General features: G+C 41.3%; 2 protein-coding genes across 3 annotated transcripts; both read right to left on the reverse strand.

The window, feature by feature from the left end:
* Nucleotides 1-762: 762 nt before the first annotated feature.
* Nucleotides 763-4,014, reverse strand: LOC136780264 (uncharacterized). Of its 2 annotated transcripts, none has more exons than XM_066738519.1 (8): nucleotides 3,830-4,014; nucleotides 3,634-3,764; nucleotides 3,379-3,552; nucleotides 3,103-3,299; nucleotides 2,863-3,019; nucleotides 2,526-2,794; nucleotides 2,099-2,317; nucleotides 763-2,021 (listed from the first exon to the last, which is right to left on the reverse strand). In XM_066738519.1, exons 2-8 carry the CDS (start codon nucleotides 3,698-3,700, stop codon nucleotides 1,968-1,970), a joined length of 1,137 nt encoding a protein of 378 aa, XP_066594616.1. In that variant the 5' UTR covers nucleotides 3,701-3,764; nucleotides 3,830-4,014; the 3' UTR covers nucleotides 763-1,967. The 2 variants fall into 2 exon arrangements, with proteins under 2 accessions (XP_066594616.1, XP_066594617.1); XM_066738520.1 differs by having other exon boundaries at nucleotides 3,634-3,720; nucleotides 3,804-4,014.
* A 9,517-nt stretch (nucleotides 4,015-13,531) lies between these two features.
* LOC136779852 (uncharacterized) lies at nucleotides 13,532-15,394 on the reverse strand. Its single transcript, XM_066737743.1, has one exon. It carries the CDS (start codon nucleotides 15,378-15,380, stop codon nucleotides 15,009-15,011), a length of 372 nt encoding a protein of 123 aa, XP_066593840.1. The 5' UTR covers nucleotides 15,381-15,394; the 3' UTR covers nucleotides 13,532-15,008.
* Between the last annotated feature and the right edge of the window lie 38 nt (nucleotides 15,395-15,432).

The raw sequence follows: 15,432 nt of genomic DNA on the forward strand, positions 1-15,432 counted from the left end.
ACAAACGCACTTTATTTTAATTGCAATAGTTCGCTCTATACAACAATTCATTTAGTGTTGGCCATACATACTGGTAAAATATTAATTACATTGTACGGCGCTTCTAGTCGAATCAATATACCTCCATAGTCGATCATTCCACCTTGGGTGATTCACATAATTACTTAATTCTAACTTAATCTCTCTCAGAGTACCTAATATTATAGATCTTATTTATTATCATACGAATTACCTCACAAGATTTCTTTAAATTTCTTAGCAAAAGGGCGTAGCTCAGACATTTTGCTTTATAACCATATAACTACTGGAATGTAATAATATCATTAGCCTTCTCTATAAAAACAAAAGTTTAATAACTTTATAAGCTACCATTAATGTCATGTATAACTGTTTGAAGGCCGTTTTTAATTTATGTCTATATAAGAACATGTTTATCATGCAGTTTTATTCGTAATGCAAATCGTACTAATGATTTACTTTGCTACCATATAAATTGGATTCTTTTCAGGGGGCTGTTAATTTTGTAAATATTTTCATTAATGACTGTACATACCGTATGTAACGAACATATATAATCAGCGATAAAAACTAAAAGTATATATTTTAATATATTACATATAATGAACCACATAAAAGTATAATCTTATTGTTTAACTATTAAAATTAATGCGATATGCGTGAAATGTTTAATAATATTGTTGACCCTTCTGAATACAGCATTTTGTTGTAATAATGATTAAATAAAATTAAGGCAATGTCAAAAAGCTTTTCTTTCATATTTATTCAATTTAGCAACTATGATACATTATGAATAATACAATAATCAAATTTACTGATTACCAAATAGTATTAACTTCAATATCAAAGAGCTTGTAAGTTTCCTATAACAATTATTGTTAACTCTTTCTTTAACGCTCTATTTGGCATATGATCAAGTAATATCTAATTTCTCGTTACACTAAAATAAAATCCATGTACTTTTTACAGTACAAGAGATAAATTTTTTGCGATTTAGATAAACAATGTTTGTACTGGATTTAATACATTTCGTATTTAGCATGTCATTGAGTACTGTATTTCTTTACTCTACAGCTAGTTGTATATAAAGATTTTATAAATGTTTTCACAGCGCATGAAGGTTTGAATTTCAATGGTGGAATGTAATGGTAAATATAAACGGAATATTTGCATATGTTTATAATCTAAATTTAATATCTCAGAATTCTTTTTCTTAGGAAATTTATTTCATAAAGCTCTCCAGTCTTACGAAAATATCCTTTCAAAACTTCTCTACTTAAAGTCACAAGGCCTTATAACATATTATGTCATTCAGCAACATTAGCTGTTTCTAACGCGATCTAATACGACTCATTTTTATAACTTTTATTACAGCGCTATAAAATCATCGATTTTATCCTTTCACTTCATATTAGAATTTGACTAGCAGACCTTAGAGGTGGACAATCCGATAATTTAAACTATGTTACAAATTAAGTACGATACTTACTATTTTTATCACAATGGTAATTAGATCTATACAATTGTCAGTTTCTGCTAGGTATTAATATTAAAAGTCTATTGTTGGTAAAATGCCAATAGACGCGATTTTAGAAGTACTAGGCATTAATTAATAATATTCATGTGCTATAAATAAAAGATGAAAAAACTAGTAAAAGAAGATACTTTTTTGAAAATAAAAATTTGTATATGAAGAAAAAATATTGCCAAGTGTAAAACTAGCAATTAAAAATGAAAAAGAATTTAATATAAATAGCATTTCATAAATAATTTTTGCAATGATCATTACTTTGTTCATTTTTCTAATGCTTTGAGGCACACTAGTAAAATCTGAAGAAATTAAAAGATATTTTAATTACTTGCTAGAATGTAAAATACTTTAGACTATTGTTATGGACACTGTTGCAGAAGGAGTTCAGTAGTAGGTACTATAATCCAGTATTAAATACTCATGAGGCTAAGGAGGGTGGAAATATCTTCATAGCAACATAATCATCAACAACCTAAAAACAAAAATGATCTAAGTTTTCTTTTTGCGAAAGGATTGAATAAATATACTTTAAAATAGAAACTAGTGAACCTCTTTTAGAGTTTCTTTGGTGAGCGTGGGATATAAATAGATAAAGCCAATTGTTTGTGTAAGTTTTCCTGAATTAAGGCACAAGTGCTTGTTAGAAAGCAGCTCTTGATCTATATAAGGAGATAAAGGTGTATTGTATATATTATCTGCTTTACAAGCTGCTGCCCAAGGCTCTAGATGCTTATCATTGATCTCTTCGACAAGAGAGCCTATGTCAGTCTGCAAAAATTGAATTTTTTTTAAAGATTGTAACTCATATTTTGTATTAGTCATGATACTGGATGTATTATCATAATGGATAAAAGATAAAAAGAAGTTCATGTTTACAAAAATTATTGTTCTAGACAAAAATAGGTGAATCTTTCAAAGATGGAATAATTTAAATAAGGAATGACACTGAAGAACACACTGAAAATCATTTTCATACTTTAGCCAAAGCAGACATTGCAGTGCCCCAATAATCATGGTTGATATTAAAAATCTCGGAAATAATTGCACTGATAGAGCCTTGAGTTGAATTGCCATGATCAGCAACATGATAAGTATGTCCATAAGTCTCGCGTCGTTTTAACACATGCCAAATAGCCCTAACCACATCCCTCACATGAACCGTGTTCATCCGAAGCTCTGGTCCCCATAATAACTTCATCATTTCTCCCATATACTTATAAACTGCTCCAATGACTAATCTGGGAGCTAAAAGTTAAAATGAATCCTGTAATATTTTAAAAATTAAAATATTCTACCTATATAAATTACTGTACTTAATCCAGTTTTATCTCCTGGGCCATAAACAATGGCTGGTCTTAATATGGTATATTTAAGGCCTGGAATGTCTTTCAGTTCAGTTTCTACTTGTAATTTATATTTTGCTACCAAAGTCCAAGGATCATCGCATGGATCTTCCTCCTTATGCGGTATCTAAATGAAAGTTAAATTAAGCAGCTACACTTAAATAACTATTGAAAATGATTTGGAAGTTACTAGCACACAAGGGACAATACCTTGTCAGAATTGAGATTGCCAGTAGAAATTTCTACATATCTAAGATTTAATTTGGCTGCTTCTTTAGCACAATTTATGCTTAACTTATAGATTCCTTCTTTATAAATTGGATCAGTTTGACCAGTAGTCGTCTGTCCAGCACAATTAATAACATAATCAAATGGAACGTCAGTTTCAAAAGCTTTTTTACAATGTTCTATAAAGGAAATATAAATTTAAATCAGTAAAATTGATATTACTGGCACATTTTAATCAACACTAAGCTCTTATTTTACCTGGTATAATTAAGTTAGAGCTCTGAAACTCAAGAAATTGGTGGTTGAAAATTCTTCGATGTTTAGCATTTAAATAGGCAGTTTCTGGTGGTACTTTGTCTACAACTCGTACATAAGATACCAGCTTATTTTCCAATACATACTCGACAAAATTACGCCCAATGAAGCCGCATCCTATAAAAATGATAAAATTTTTAGTTGGTTTCTCTTATCATTTCCGCTTTTCTTATCATAATGAGTGAAATGTATAGTTACCTCCTAAAACAAGGATTCTCGGTTTAGGCTTGGACGGTTTTTTAATTGGAGTCCCGGCTTCTGCCATAATTATTTATTCTATAGTAACTACAATAATTGCTACTTATTGCTCGAAGCTCAGTCTTTCCTGTCTATTAATTGTTAAGATCAGCGAATGGAACGATACATACGTATGTACTTATGTCTCTGTCTCTACCATGTAATAAAGTAATACTTGTGCTGCTCGTCGAGGCCGCCTGCTGTATAATAATATTTTTCTTAATATATGATGTGATGTGCACACATACATGGGTGATCATAATGATGTGGGACAAGACGGGAACGGGAGGAGTGAGGACTGACTGAGGGCGAGGAGGACCGTGGAGTGAAGGAAAGCAGGGGGGGGGGGGGAGCGACAGTGGGAACTGGGGAGGGACCGAGTCGTCGGAGCCGACTGAAGAATGAGGAGTGAGAGACGTGGAGTTAAAATTCAAGTTGAACAGAAAGAGAGGGAGATCATACATGTGCACCCGCGATCCTTTATAAGTACCGCGAGATCATTTGCGCAGGCGCCATTGAAACCAAGCACAACTCTTGGAATAATATAACTATGTGAAAGAAAAGATAAAAGTAATCGAAAGCAATTAATTGTGAATTATGAATGGACATGACGAATGTGGGTTTTGAATGATCCATCCGACGTAATTGCGCAAAATATTTCAAGATCAACTTGTGCACTTGTAGCGAAAAAAGAAAAGTAGAAGTCTACCTTGTCGATTGGCATGATTTGCGCGCGCGCATGCCGCGCACACATGACAGTGCTGACTGTCTGGCACTGCTAGCAGTGGCAGCAGTGGGCAGCAGCGTCAAGTATCGTGTGTTTAGTATTTGCTGGTTACTATACATCGGTAAGTGCTGCGTGTGGCTCCGTTATCATACATTTTATTGGAAGAATATGATGCAATTATAAAATAATATAAATGTAAATAATTATACGAGAAATCTATTTCTCCACCCATAAATAGTCGTCTTGTGTATTTTTGTTTGATTTGCAAATAAAGCACATTACGTACTCCACACGTTTGAACTATCCCTACGTTAATGTTACATTAATTCGTAAAGCAAACATGGTTTTCAGTATCGTAAATTGCGATTTTTTGTCTAAATAATCCTGAGATCCAGTAATCGCGCTCTATTCTGGGAAAACTTTCACTTTTCCTAGTAAGGGCTGTGTGCGTTTAACCAAGCAGCGATTCTTTATCCGGCAGAGCAGGTGGGTGGAAGAATTTACGTAGCACTTAATCCCACCGTTTAGAGGGCCAGGGAAAATCACCCCACTTCACATCTTCCACAGCTACCTCTATTCCTCTCTGCGCTTATCTTACTTACCTTACTCGCCTTTACTGTCCTAAATTCAAATTTCAGAAACAAACAGCGATTTAAACTGGATATTGTATAGTACAACGCTAACGATTAAAATTCGCAGTTTAGCCATTTCATTAATTTTAAATAAGTATGAGAGCGATTTCGCGCCGCGATCTCGGGGTATACCGAGCAATTGTATGAAAATTACTTTGGAGGGAAATTCCGGGCGTCATTGTAAGATTCTTATTGGAAAGGATCGAGGGATGAGGAGAGGGGGGGGGGGGGGGTGAGCAGCTCTTTAGGAGAAAATCTTCCATAATACGTATAACGAACAACGGCTGATTTTGGAAATGTTGTTGGTAATAATAGAATAAGAGATTTGATTAGAAAAATTTCGAGAAATCTAAGTGGAAGGCAATAAAGGCTTAACAGAGAGCTTACAAGGATCCGGGGCGTAATTGGGTTGAGGGTAATTTATATCGAATGGATAAATGTGGGGGATTTCGGGAGTTTTTCTTTCACCGTTTCTTTTTTCTTTTCAGAATGGCATATAAGACTTTTTGCCAAGGTAAATACTGATTTCATTAACAGTTGGTCTTGAATATTTGGCTGTATTTGGACTTTGGTAGAGGCGAGCGGTTGGGGAGAAGGGGGAAAAAGTGGTTATCGGCGAGCGAGCGAGACAGGCAGTGAGGCGAGCAACCAAGATCGGATGGGATGGGATGGGATTGAATGGACGTCATCGCGAAGGCGCAGGATAAGGTGGCGGAGAGCATGAGAGGAGAATACACGGCGATGAGATGGGACGAGAGGAGACGAGATGGGATGAGACGAGATGAGATGAGATGAGATGAGACGAGATGAGATGAGATGAAACGAGATGAGATGAGATGAAACGAAACGGGACGAGAGGAGAGAAAATGAGATGAGATGATAGTGTGCATGTGGCGCGTGCGCGCGTACTGACTCAATAAACATCCGGGGAAGCCTTGGTAAGACCCGGGCTGCGTTCTGGATTACCGCCACTACTTTCCTTTATTTTCCAGATGCAATGTCTTCCCCAGTGGTTTCGTCTTTCTTCCGGAGACCCCATCGCGTTACTTTCCTCGACCTAGCCAGCCTCTGGATGGAGCTTGTCACCCTTTACGTACTCCCAGCACACATGCCCTCGACAAACCACCTCCCAAACAGCACCGGAGAATCCTTGAAAATCTCCAGGAAATTCTTTCAATCTCTCAATTTATATTTTCTATAGATACACCGATAGATGTAGCATTCGCACACATTGAAAATCTCATTTTTTATTATTACAGGTTCACGGTCGCTGTAGCATCGATAGGATTAACTTTTCCTATTGCTGCGCTGCGGTCTCTTCCGTTCCGTTCTACGCGGATCAACTTCGCTTTAATCCATTGGCCAAACAAAGTCGGTGTAGGGACGCCAGTAAATGCAACCGAAAACAATCCCAATTATTTCTCCGACGCATTCGATAGTTTCGGGATAAGACAACGTCCTGAAAATTTTCCTGTTAAATCGCCATATAAAATCCATGTCTTATACATGTATAGTAAATACTACATATATATATATATATATAATACATAGAGTGGAAGAACCGCGCAGAAGCAATAAAAAAGGATTCTTTGTTAAAGGGCAAAGTATCGCGGTCGTAAAAACAGTGTCCATGTAGAGAGGTGGCGGAGGGGGAGGGAAGAGGAGGTGGGGGGGGGGGGGGGATCTTTATGTAGAACGTATGCCGATGAAACGAGAATATAATGGCGCTTACAGGTGGCTTTTTAACGTTTTAACGTCCCGCCGTGTCGACTCTATTTCGAAGATTCCGAACGACCGAGATACCAATATTGTTTAATCACGAATTACGACTGGAAAAGCGCGCGCGCTCGGCCGGTGTGCTCGCTACGCTATACAAACTCTTTTAAAAATTGATTTTGCACGCTCTTAAATCGCCTTACGGATGCTTTTGCGAATTAATTTTTTCGCTAGTTTTATCTTTGGAATGCGTACACGTACCTAGCTATTATTCATGAGACAAGTTGAAGATTCGTAATTACATGTGTCCAGAATGGTTATCTGGAAAATAATCTGCTCAAGGGAAAGGCCGTTTATCTGGGAGCAAACAGCTATTTCGAGGGGCCCGGCTCGCACGTGTTCTGTACTCAACAATACAATCGTATAGTAGATATATACATAGTACTACGATTGTATAATATAGACACAACATAATGTACGTATGGTATGTACAAGGTATGGATGCGCGCGTTCGCTTTCCCTATACTATATATATATATATATATATATATATATAGGTATCGGAAACACTGCCGGGCGCCCACCATCCACGATAATTTCGTTAGAAATCGGCTTTCATCGGATTACGCAATAAACTTATCATAATACCATTAACGCATTTACAAATCCAGCGTACTCCCCGTCAACTTTGAAAGCCCTTTGTACCAATGACGATGCGTTTAATCTTTTTTTTTCACGCATTGCAAGGAGAATCGACGTGTATTTGAGTAGTGTGTTCGAATCGGGGGATGATTTGCGAAGATTTTCCCCTTCCACCTCCTCCTCGCAGTGTTTCTGCTTGGTTTATCCATTCTCCGGTGTGTCGCTATATCCTCTCGCTGTGGAGCGTTCTTCTTCCGCGGGTCCTTCGGTCCAGCCGGTGTATGCCGCTACGGTGTGGAGCCTCCATTAAATTCATTAGGCCATTAGTGGCTGCAACCCTCCAAGATGGCTCCCGGTCGCTTGGCAACGCGCGCGCACTCATCTCGCGTTCTCTTCAGCCCTCCATTCCCTCCCCCTCTCATTTTCTCTCTCTCTCTCTTTCTGCCTGGCCACAGCCACAGGAGAGACAGGGTCTTGGCTGCTGTAATTAGATTCAACGAGCGAGAGAAGGGAAGCCGGCAGGACGGCGGCGTCGTGGGCCACTCGTGTGGTCGTCCTGCGGCTCCCTCCCTTCCTGCATATATATATATATATATATATATATATATATATAGGTCCTTCCATCTTTTGGAAGGACCGCTGTGCTACCGGGGAAAACTGTGAGATTTGACGCTATTACACGTCACGCCCCCCCTCTTCTCCTCCCCTAAATATCTTTTCCACATTCTTATTGCAAACTTGACTCCCGTCGTACGACGAGGAGGAATGCGCCGATGGGTGAAAGTAAGCAGTAAACGTGTATACGACGCATGCACGGACGAAGCATGATTCAACGTTCTGTCAGGGAAAAGGAGGGTTGTGAGAGTGCCTAAAACAGAGAGGCTGCACCTGCAGGGCACTTTGAAGTAAGGTAGGTAATCCCTGCTCGCACGACGGCGACTAAGCCTCCATGATTTAGAAGCTCTTGGAGTATTTTAAGAGTCCCCTTTGCTCCACTCTCCGCCGCGCCGCGCCACGCCGCGCCGCGACGCCTGCTTGCCCTGCTTGCACCCACTCCCTCTCCTCCCTCTACAGCTCCGATGCACAGTAGTAACACCAAAACACTCGCCGTCTATAGCCTCTTGGACCCCTCTCGCGACCCTCTCGCTCACCAAAATCTATTCTACACGCTACAGCGTGACCACTGTATCCAAGCTCTTACGTCACTGGTCCCGCCTGAAAAGCCAAAGTACAGACTCTCCAAAAATCACGCGTATTCCTCGAAAAAAAAAAAGAGAGAGTATTATACGTGAAAGTCGAGGAGGAAGAGCGAAATAAGCGTTCCTCCACTCGCAGGAGATGATACAGGACCAGCAGGACACGTACGGCAGCTATAGGAAGAGTTAACTAAGTGGCGCTTAGAAATCTTGCCGATTCTCTAAGCCCCGGCCTAAGCCCTCAATTTCAACGGAGTGAAAGCTCAAGCCGGGAGTAATAAAATGGTGCAGTATTTGCGCAGTAAGAAAAGGCTTCTTTTCTTATTCTCTCTCTCCATTTCTCTCGCGCGCGGGCGCGAGTTTATATTCAATCGGGAATGCCTTCGCCGGGCCAGCCGACACAAAGGGCTCCATTTGAAACGCGTTAGCCATTTCTGCGTGCGGCATATACAGGGTGTTGGAAAGATATCCGCGAGAACCGAACCGATCGATCGGTCTACAGCGATTTTCTCGGAGAGAGCGTCGCAGTTTTCGGTGTGGAGTGCGTTCGATGAAATAATTTCACGAGGAAATTCTGAATTTTATCCAGTTCGATGACTCGATCATCATCGATGGGGAACGTAGTTGGAGTCACGGTTCTCGCGTTATTTTTTCCGCGACAACCTGTATATAGCGTGGAAATGGGAGAAGAAGAAGTGGAAGAAAGGAAACGATGCATTATGTAGCACCCGGAATTCTGATCCGCATATGCATATATGTATGGAAAGGTTGGGTCGAGAAACGCGTATACCGTGTGCTGCAGCGTCGTGTCTGTATACCGATTCAAACTTTCCTTTTCCATTCTTTTCTTTGCAAGGGCGAGCGACGCGACGCCGCGATTCTACCCTCATTTGGATTAAAGGGGAATCCCTCTCCCCCTTTCTTCCGGTCGCTTATCTTCCTCGAAAACTCGCGATCCTCCAGAAACCTTATTATTTGCTCCATCTCTACGAGAAGAACGTTTATGTACTCGAAATCGATAATAGTTTTGCCAAATGCGTAACTATATAATATATATATATATATATATATATATATATATATATATAGTATATTTTGCAGGACCAGCACGCTTTATATGTATACTTTGCATATGGGAGCTAGGTGCATTTATTCGATTAATCCTTTTTATGCAAGCCAGGCATTTAAAGAAGGAACGGAGCTGAGAGTCAGTCCCTTTATTTGAGTGCGCGCATACGAAAGTAGGGGCAACCGCATTTTCCACTCTAGCTGATTGCCATTTCCCAAAGACAATGCAACCTTTTCAACGAAACGGGACGAGACGAGACGAGACGAGACCAGACTCCCAATGAGAATCACGAAATGCATTAGGGATTTTTTTCTAACCCGCAGCTAATGAAAATAACTCGAGCGCGCTGCAGATTTTCAAGGTACGCTAACTATATATATAGCTTCTAAATAATATATCACGTAACATAATTTGTAAAAGAAAAATATTTCTTCGCTCTTTGGAGAGGCGCACTAGCGCGACGGTTAAATTCGTAAATAAAGAATCTTGGATAAGGATAGGAGGACGCACAGCGCGTTATTTCTAAAACGTCATTGGAATTGCATTGCATTTACCACTGTCAAGTCATTCACGAGGCGTAAAAATAATTTCCAACGGCTCCAGCTAATCCGGTGTAAATCCGTGGCTAAGTCGCCTAGTATTTTTACCGTGTTAGCAGATTAAGCGATTCACAAAACTCGTTGACGCAAACAAACTTTTGGTAATCCACTGGAGTGATATGTGCGCCGCGGTTCATCCAGCAGCCTATTATTAGTGTCACCGAACGCTTCTATTGGAAGAGCCACGGCTATAAACGGGATTCGGCGTTATTAATAAAGTCTTAAGATTGTCGAAGAAGAAGCGATGAGGCTAAATGAAGTGTATCGTTCGTGAAGGGGAATAGGGGGGGGGGGGAGTTATATTGGCCGGAGGCAACCGAGAGTCACGGTACACTGTGGGGAAGGAGTTGATTTGGTCGCGATTGGAATCGAGAGCAGAGCGAGTTGGCGGCAGGTAATATATATAGCTATATATACTATATGGTATATCTGTGTCTATACATATATATATATATATATATATATACTATATATAATAACTAAATAAGGGGAAGAACGCAGGAAGGCTGCTTGCGCTTCGGCTAGAGGTGATCTAGGTGTGCAGGACGTGCGGGCTGTGATATATATATAGATGGTGGGTAGAGGGTCGGAACCGACTCCGACGGCGGCCATCCTGCGATCTCTACGACTCTGCCTGCCAGCACTGGCTGCGCGCGTACAACCGATAAATAACACGACCTCCTAGATCCACTGTGTACGACGCGCGATCATACAATAAAACGATAGACGATCTACGAGATGGTATGGATCGTTGCTCGAATCTCTAATATTTACAAGCAAAAGTGGTTGCTTTTTCCTTTCCTTTTCTCAATTCCCTCAAATTACGCTTTCACACTACAGCAACTGTGCTTTGCAATGGTGTATAATATGTACACTTATATATATGTGTGTGTAATATAATCCCACCAAGAGAAATTTCTGCAGGTTTTTATTCGCATCTGTTTTTTCATATATATATATATATATGTATGTATATATAGGTGTGCGAGAACGGGGTGTAGCTTCTAGTGCAGAACCGAGCGGATTTTTTGCTAAACTTCATTCATCTTGCCTAAAGTCGTGTGTCGTGGCTGAGCTCGGACAATCAGGATCGAGTGGCTGGTAAGTGAGTCACGTGACTGCGCGAGGAGAAAAGAAAGTACGGTGGGAGCTTTTCGTGGTCGTCGTCCATGAGGAAGACGCTTTTGACGCGCAGTTGCCAGTTACCCAAACAAGATGGATTCTACGCCAATGCGCGCGGCCTGGCAACGATAAGGACTCGGGCTCTCCTCTCTTCTGGCCCGTTGGTGATGTTGTCGAGTAGATAGGTAGGTCGCCCGTTGGTATCTTTATTACCCTTGGCGCGCGCTCTACGAACTTTCCTATACAATGTATATATATATATATATATATAAAGGTATACCTACCTCCTCGAGTTTCCTAACGTTAATTGCCATTTTATCTTAGCGAGACGCACGCGTGAGAGAGAAATGTTTCTAAGCGTCTCTGGAGGAATCCTCGGAAAGTTAACCGCTCGCAACTCGATTCTTCCACTTGCCGGTTTCGCCATGCGGACTGGCAAATAAGATACGCTATATATATACCTCGGTATGTCTTATTCGTGCATTATTCTTTTTATTCCTTTTCGCGAGTAATTCGGCTAGATCTCTCAAGATACAGCAGAAAATTCGATGACGTACTTTGTCGGTTGACGAGTGATTTGGTCGTGCAGGAGGGAAACTCGATATTGTGCGAGGAATCGCGTTGGCACACGCACAGCTTTATCTCACGGTCGGTCGTCCTATATGCGATATATTGTTAAACTAACCTCCCTTGCTTGGATCGTCCCTTGGAAGAGGCACGCGAGCGGCGATTCTGGGTGTTTTTACCGGAGTTTGCCGAGGGACGCGTCGTATATAGTTCCGATACGAGTCGTGACTCCTCCGAAAAACAAGGCATTCGGGAGTCTCCGTAGGATTTTACTTCGCGACTAAATCCTCGAATCTGAACGGGACAACAGGGTCTACTCCTCTCCCCTCCCCGCGTCTCCTACATGCTTATGCATGTGACACTTACACAGCAGTCTAGCGGTGTCTGTGCGCGAGCGTGTCTCTGCGAATGCCAAATTGCCAAGCAAGTTTCACGAGTTACGTCGACGGGTCGACTGCGCTTCTTTATTTCATCAAAGTGATTCTGCCAGTGCGAAACGACCAGGCCAACCCTCCAGCAACCAAAACCAATATCCATTCTACGAAAACATCCCGGAGTAGTTTTCCAATTCTAACAGGTTTGCCACCTATACGTACTGCAGAGCTTAACCAGAGAAATTCCTTCTACCAAATAAGAGCATCCAAATCTCCTACTCGTCCCTCTTCCGTACTTTTATCATTTTATCGCGAAATTAAAAAGGAGGAAGTATCCGTAAAAATCTATCTAATATCTGCGAAAGCCTCGGAATACTATTAAAATAACATATGGATTTCTCAAAATAATGCTAAGCGGTGTACAACATCGTTCCAGCGATAAGATTACGGAAGCAGATAACTATTGTTATAGATATAGATAAGCCGCTGGTCGTACTTTGATCGGTCAATCGAAGCGCGAGCCCGATGAGAATTTTAGCTTATTTTTCGTGCACGGTTTGAAAGTGACGAGAGTATAGAGACATTGAAGGATAGAGGATTCTCGTGGGTACATATCTTTGGAGCATGTGCGCGAAGGAGATGGAAAAAGTCGAAAGAGGATTATTCATAGTTGCGTATATTGGTGCACAGGGTGTTTTGCGGGTGGCAGGAGTCGTGTGCTCGGGGATGCTGCAGGCCAAGTTTGCCATGCGAACGATATACACATTATTTGGAACATACGGAGCGTAATATCTCATAGGCAGTGTGGCATTAACGATGCGGCGATCATTGTAATATACGTTTAGTTCAGTTTAGCGGCCAAGGGGGGTCGTGGTCGTGGGTTACGTGCGCGACCCTCCCAGAACCAACGTGGGGTGCATAATTTATCGTTCTTTCTCCACCGTCGGCATCATAATGCAATACTTATACGCCTGTATGCACGTGGATTCCGTAGGTTATTGATGTCCGCCAATGAAACACAGCCACCTCCCCCGATATCATGTACACACACACACACACACACACACATATATTCAGTCATCGTTTAAAAGTCATCGGCTAATTCCCATCTGTCCTTGCGCGTATCGTCTGATCTGCGCGCGTGTGTGTACATGCGTGTGTACGCGGGTGAGCAATAAAAAGAGGAGACGATCATTAGAATAGAATTGGCTTTTATTGTGACTAGATTACAAACGGTGCCTTTCGGCGCTCGATACGCCCAGTTATTAGGAACGTGTACACCTAGCGAGTGAGACGACACGGATGTTCACTCACCTCAAAACTGGGATATGTGATACGACGAATATTTGTACGACATCATCGGGATTCATACAAAATAACGCTCGTTTCTTCTTACGCTTCTATATACCTTACAGCTATTCGATCTATCGCTTAAACACGCCCGCACAGTTGCGCACGCGTCGACTTTCGAAATTTATCGATTCGCGTCATCTGTTCCTCTTCTTCTTCTTCTTCTGCCTCTTCTGCCTCCCTCTCCTCTTCAAACACACTTATACACTTTATTCCTTTAAACATCATATGTATACATATATTTATGCAGAATATTAGGAAATCAATATCTGTAACTCCTTTCGGTCATAATAATAATAATCATAATAATGATAATAATAATAATTGAATTGGTACTCTCCTGTTTGGAAGGCTTTGGTATACACGAAAGGAATTTGGAGAAGCCGCACTACATTCCAGTCGTATGCGAAAGACAAGGAATCGACCGACTTGAAAAATCCCGATTATACACGCGTGCCTCGAGAGAACGTGGAATATCCTTTACAATTATTCAGAAAGACCTTAATTATATTTATAGCTTAATTAAGCCTATCTCGAACGAATATAATCTCTCGCTCCATATATACTGTACAAATTGTCCCGTCTCTTAGTCTCTAGGAGTTTCGGGGTCTACCTGTCTAATAATATTATATTATCTATATAATTATTAGTATTTTATTACAATATAACAATTTGGTATACATTTATGCTTCGCATAAAATCAGCGCCTACTATACATATATCTACAGAACAGTGAGTACGCGATATACGAGAGATGCTTCTTTATCAGATTCCTCCTCTCTCACCTCTTTTCTTTCGATCATTGCCTCTGCCTATCTGTCCGTCTACGGTATAGCTCGGTCTTCCATTGGAAAGCGATATTCTACACACTCGCACACATTCACACACACACACACTCACTCACTCACACTCACACGATCGCGCACGCAAAGTCGTGATATTGCACTTGAACAAAAATGAGAATCGCCTAAAAGTTCGAATAAAAATCCGCAGAAGACCAGCTTCCTTCGTTCGCCATTTCTCTCCGACCATCGATCGATCATTGCTCCTCGTTGAGTGGATCAGGATAAACAATGACGAATAGTGGGAAGAGAGAGAGAGAGAGAGAGAGAGAGAGAGAGAGAAACGCCTATCCTAACTGAGTGTATCACGCGTGTATAGTTAAGCTTTATCATAGGTACGTCGCTAAGAAAAACTTTAACGAGCGAGATGTAGCCACGAGGCCCTTTCGATGCTTCCGTTCGAACACGTTAAGGCATTTGCTCTCGAGTTTATCAATTCATTCATCATATATATATATATATATATATATATACCGGCCAAAGATTTTTGAGGAAGCTCGTTAATTGTCGTCCCTGGGCAGAGCGAGTGACTGGGAGCCGGCGATCGGAGGCGTCGACCAACAGTCGAAGATGGACGACCAGTATCCGGGTGCGGTAGTGGCCGCGTGTTGCCAGTACCCGCTCAGTCCAGTTCCGGGATTGAGATTTCCGGCGGAAGTGGATGGTCCACCGACGCCTACGCCAACGCCAACACCGACTCCAACGCCAATCCCAACGATTTGTTGGCCATCGAGCATGGACGAGGATGTCGTGGCAGCGTTCTCCAGCAGGTTGTTCGAGCGCACGTCGATCTTTTGGTCCGCCGTGCTCGCGTCCTCATCGTACATGAGGTAATTGTTGGGCGAGGTGGGCGATGAGGAAGTGGAGGACATTGGCGAGGCGGCATGGGCGGACCTAGGCCTGGGTCACTCCGTCGTCGAGGAC

This window comes from Prorops nasuta, unplaced genomic scaffold (assembly GCF_024137725.1).
Source record: "Prorops nasuta isolate Cenicafe-Biocafe unplaced genomic scaffold, Cenicafe_Pnas_1.2 PNAS00018, whole genome shotgun sequence".
In the NCBI taxonomy this organism is placed as follows: domain Eukaryota; kingdom Metazoa; phylum Arthropoda; class Insecta; order Hymenoptera; family Bethylidae; genus Prorops; species Prorops nasuta.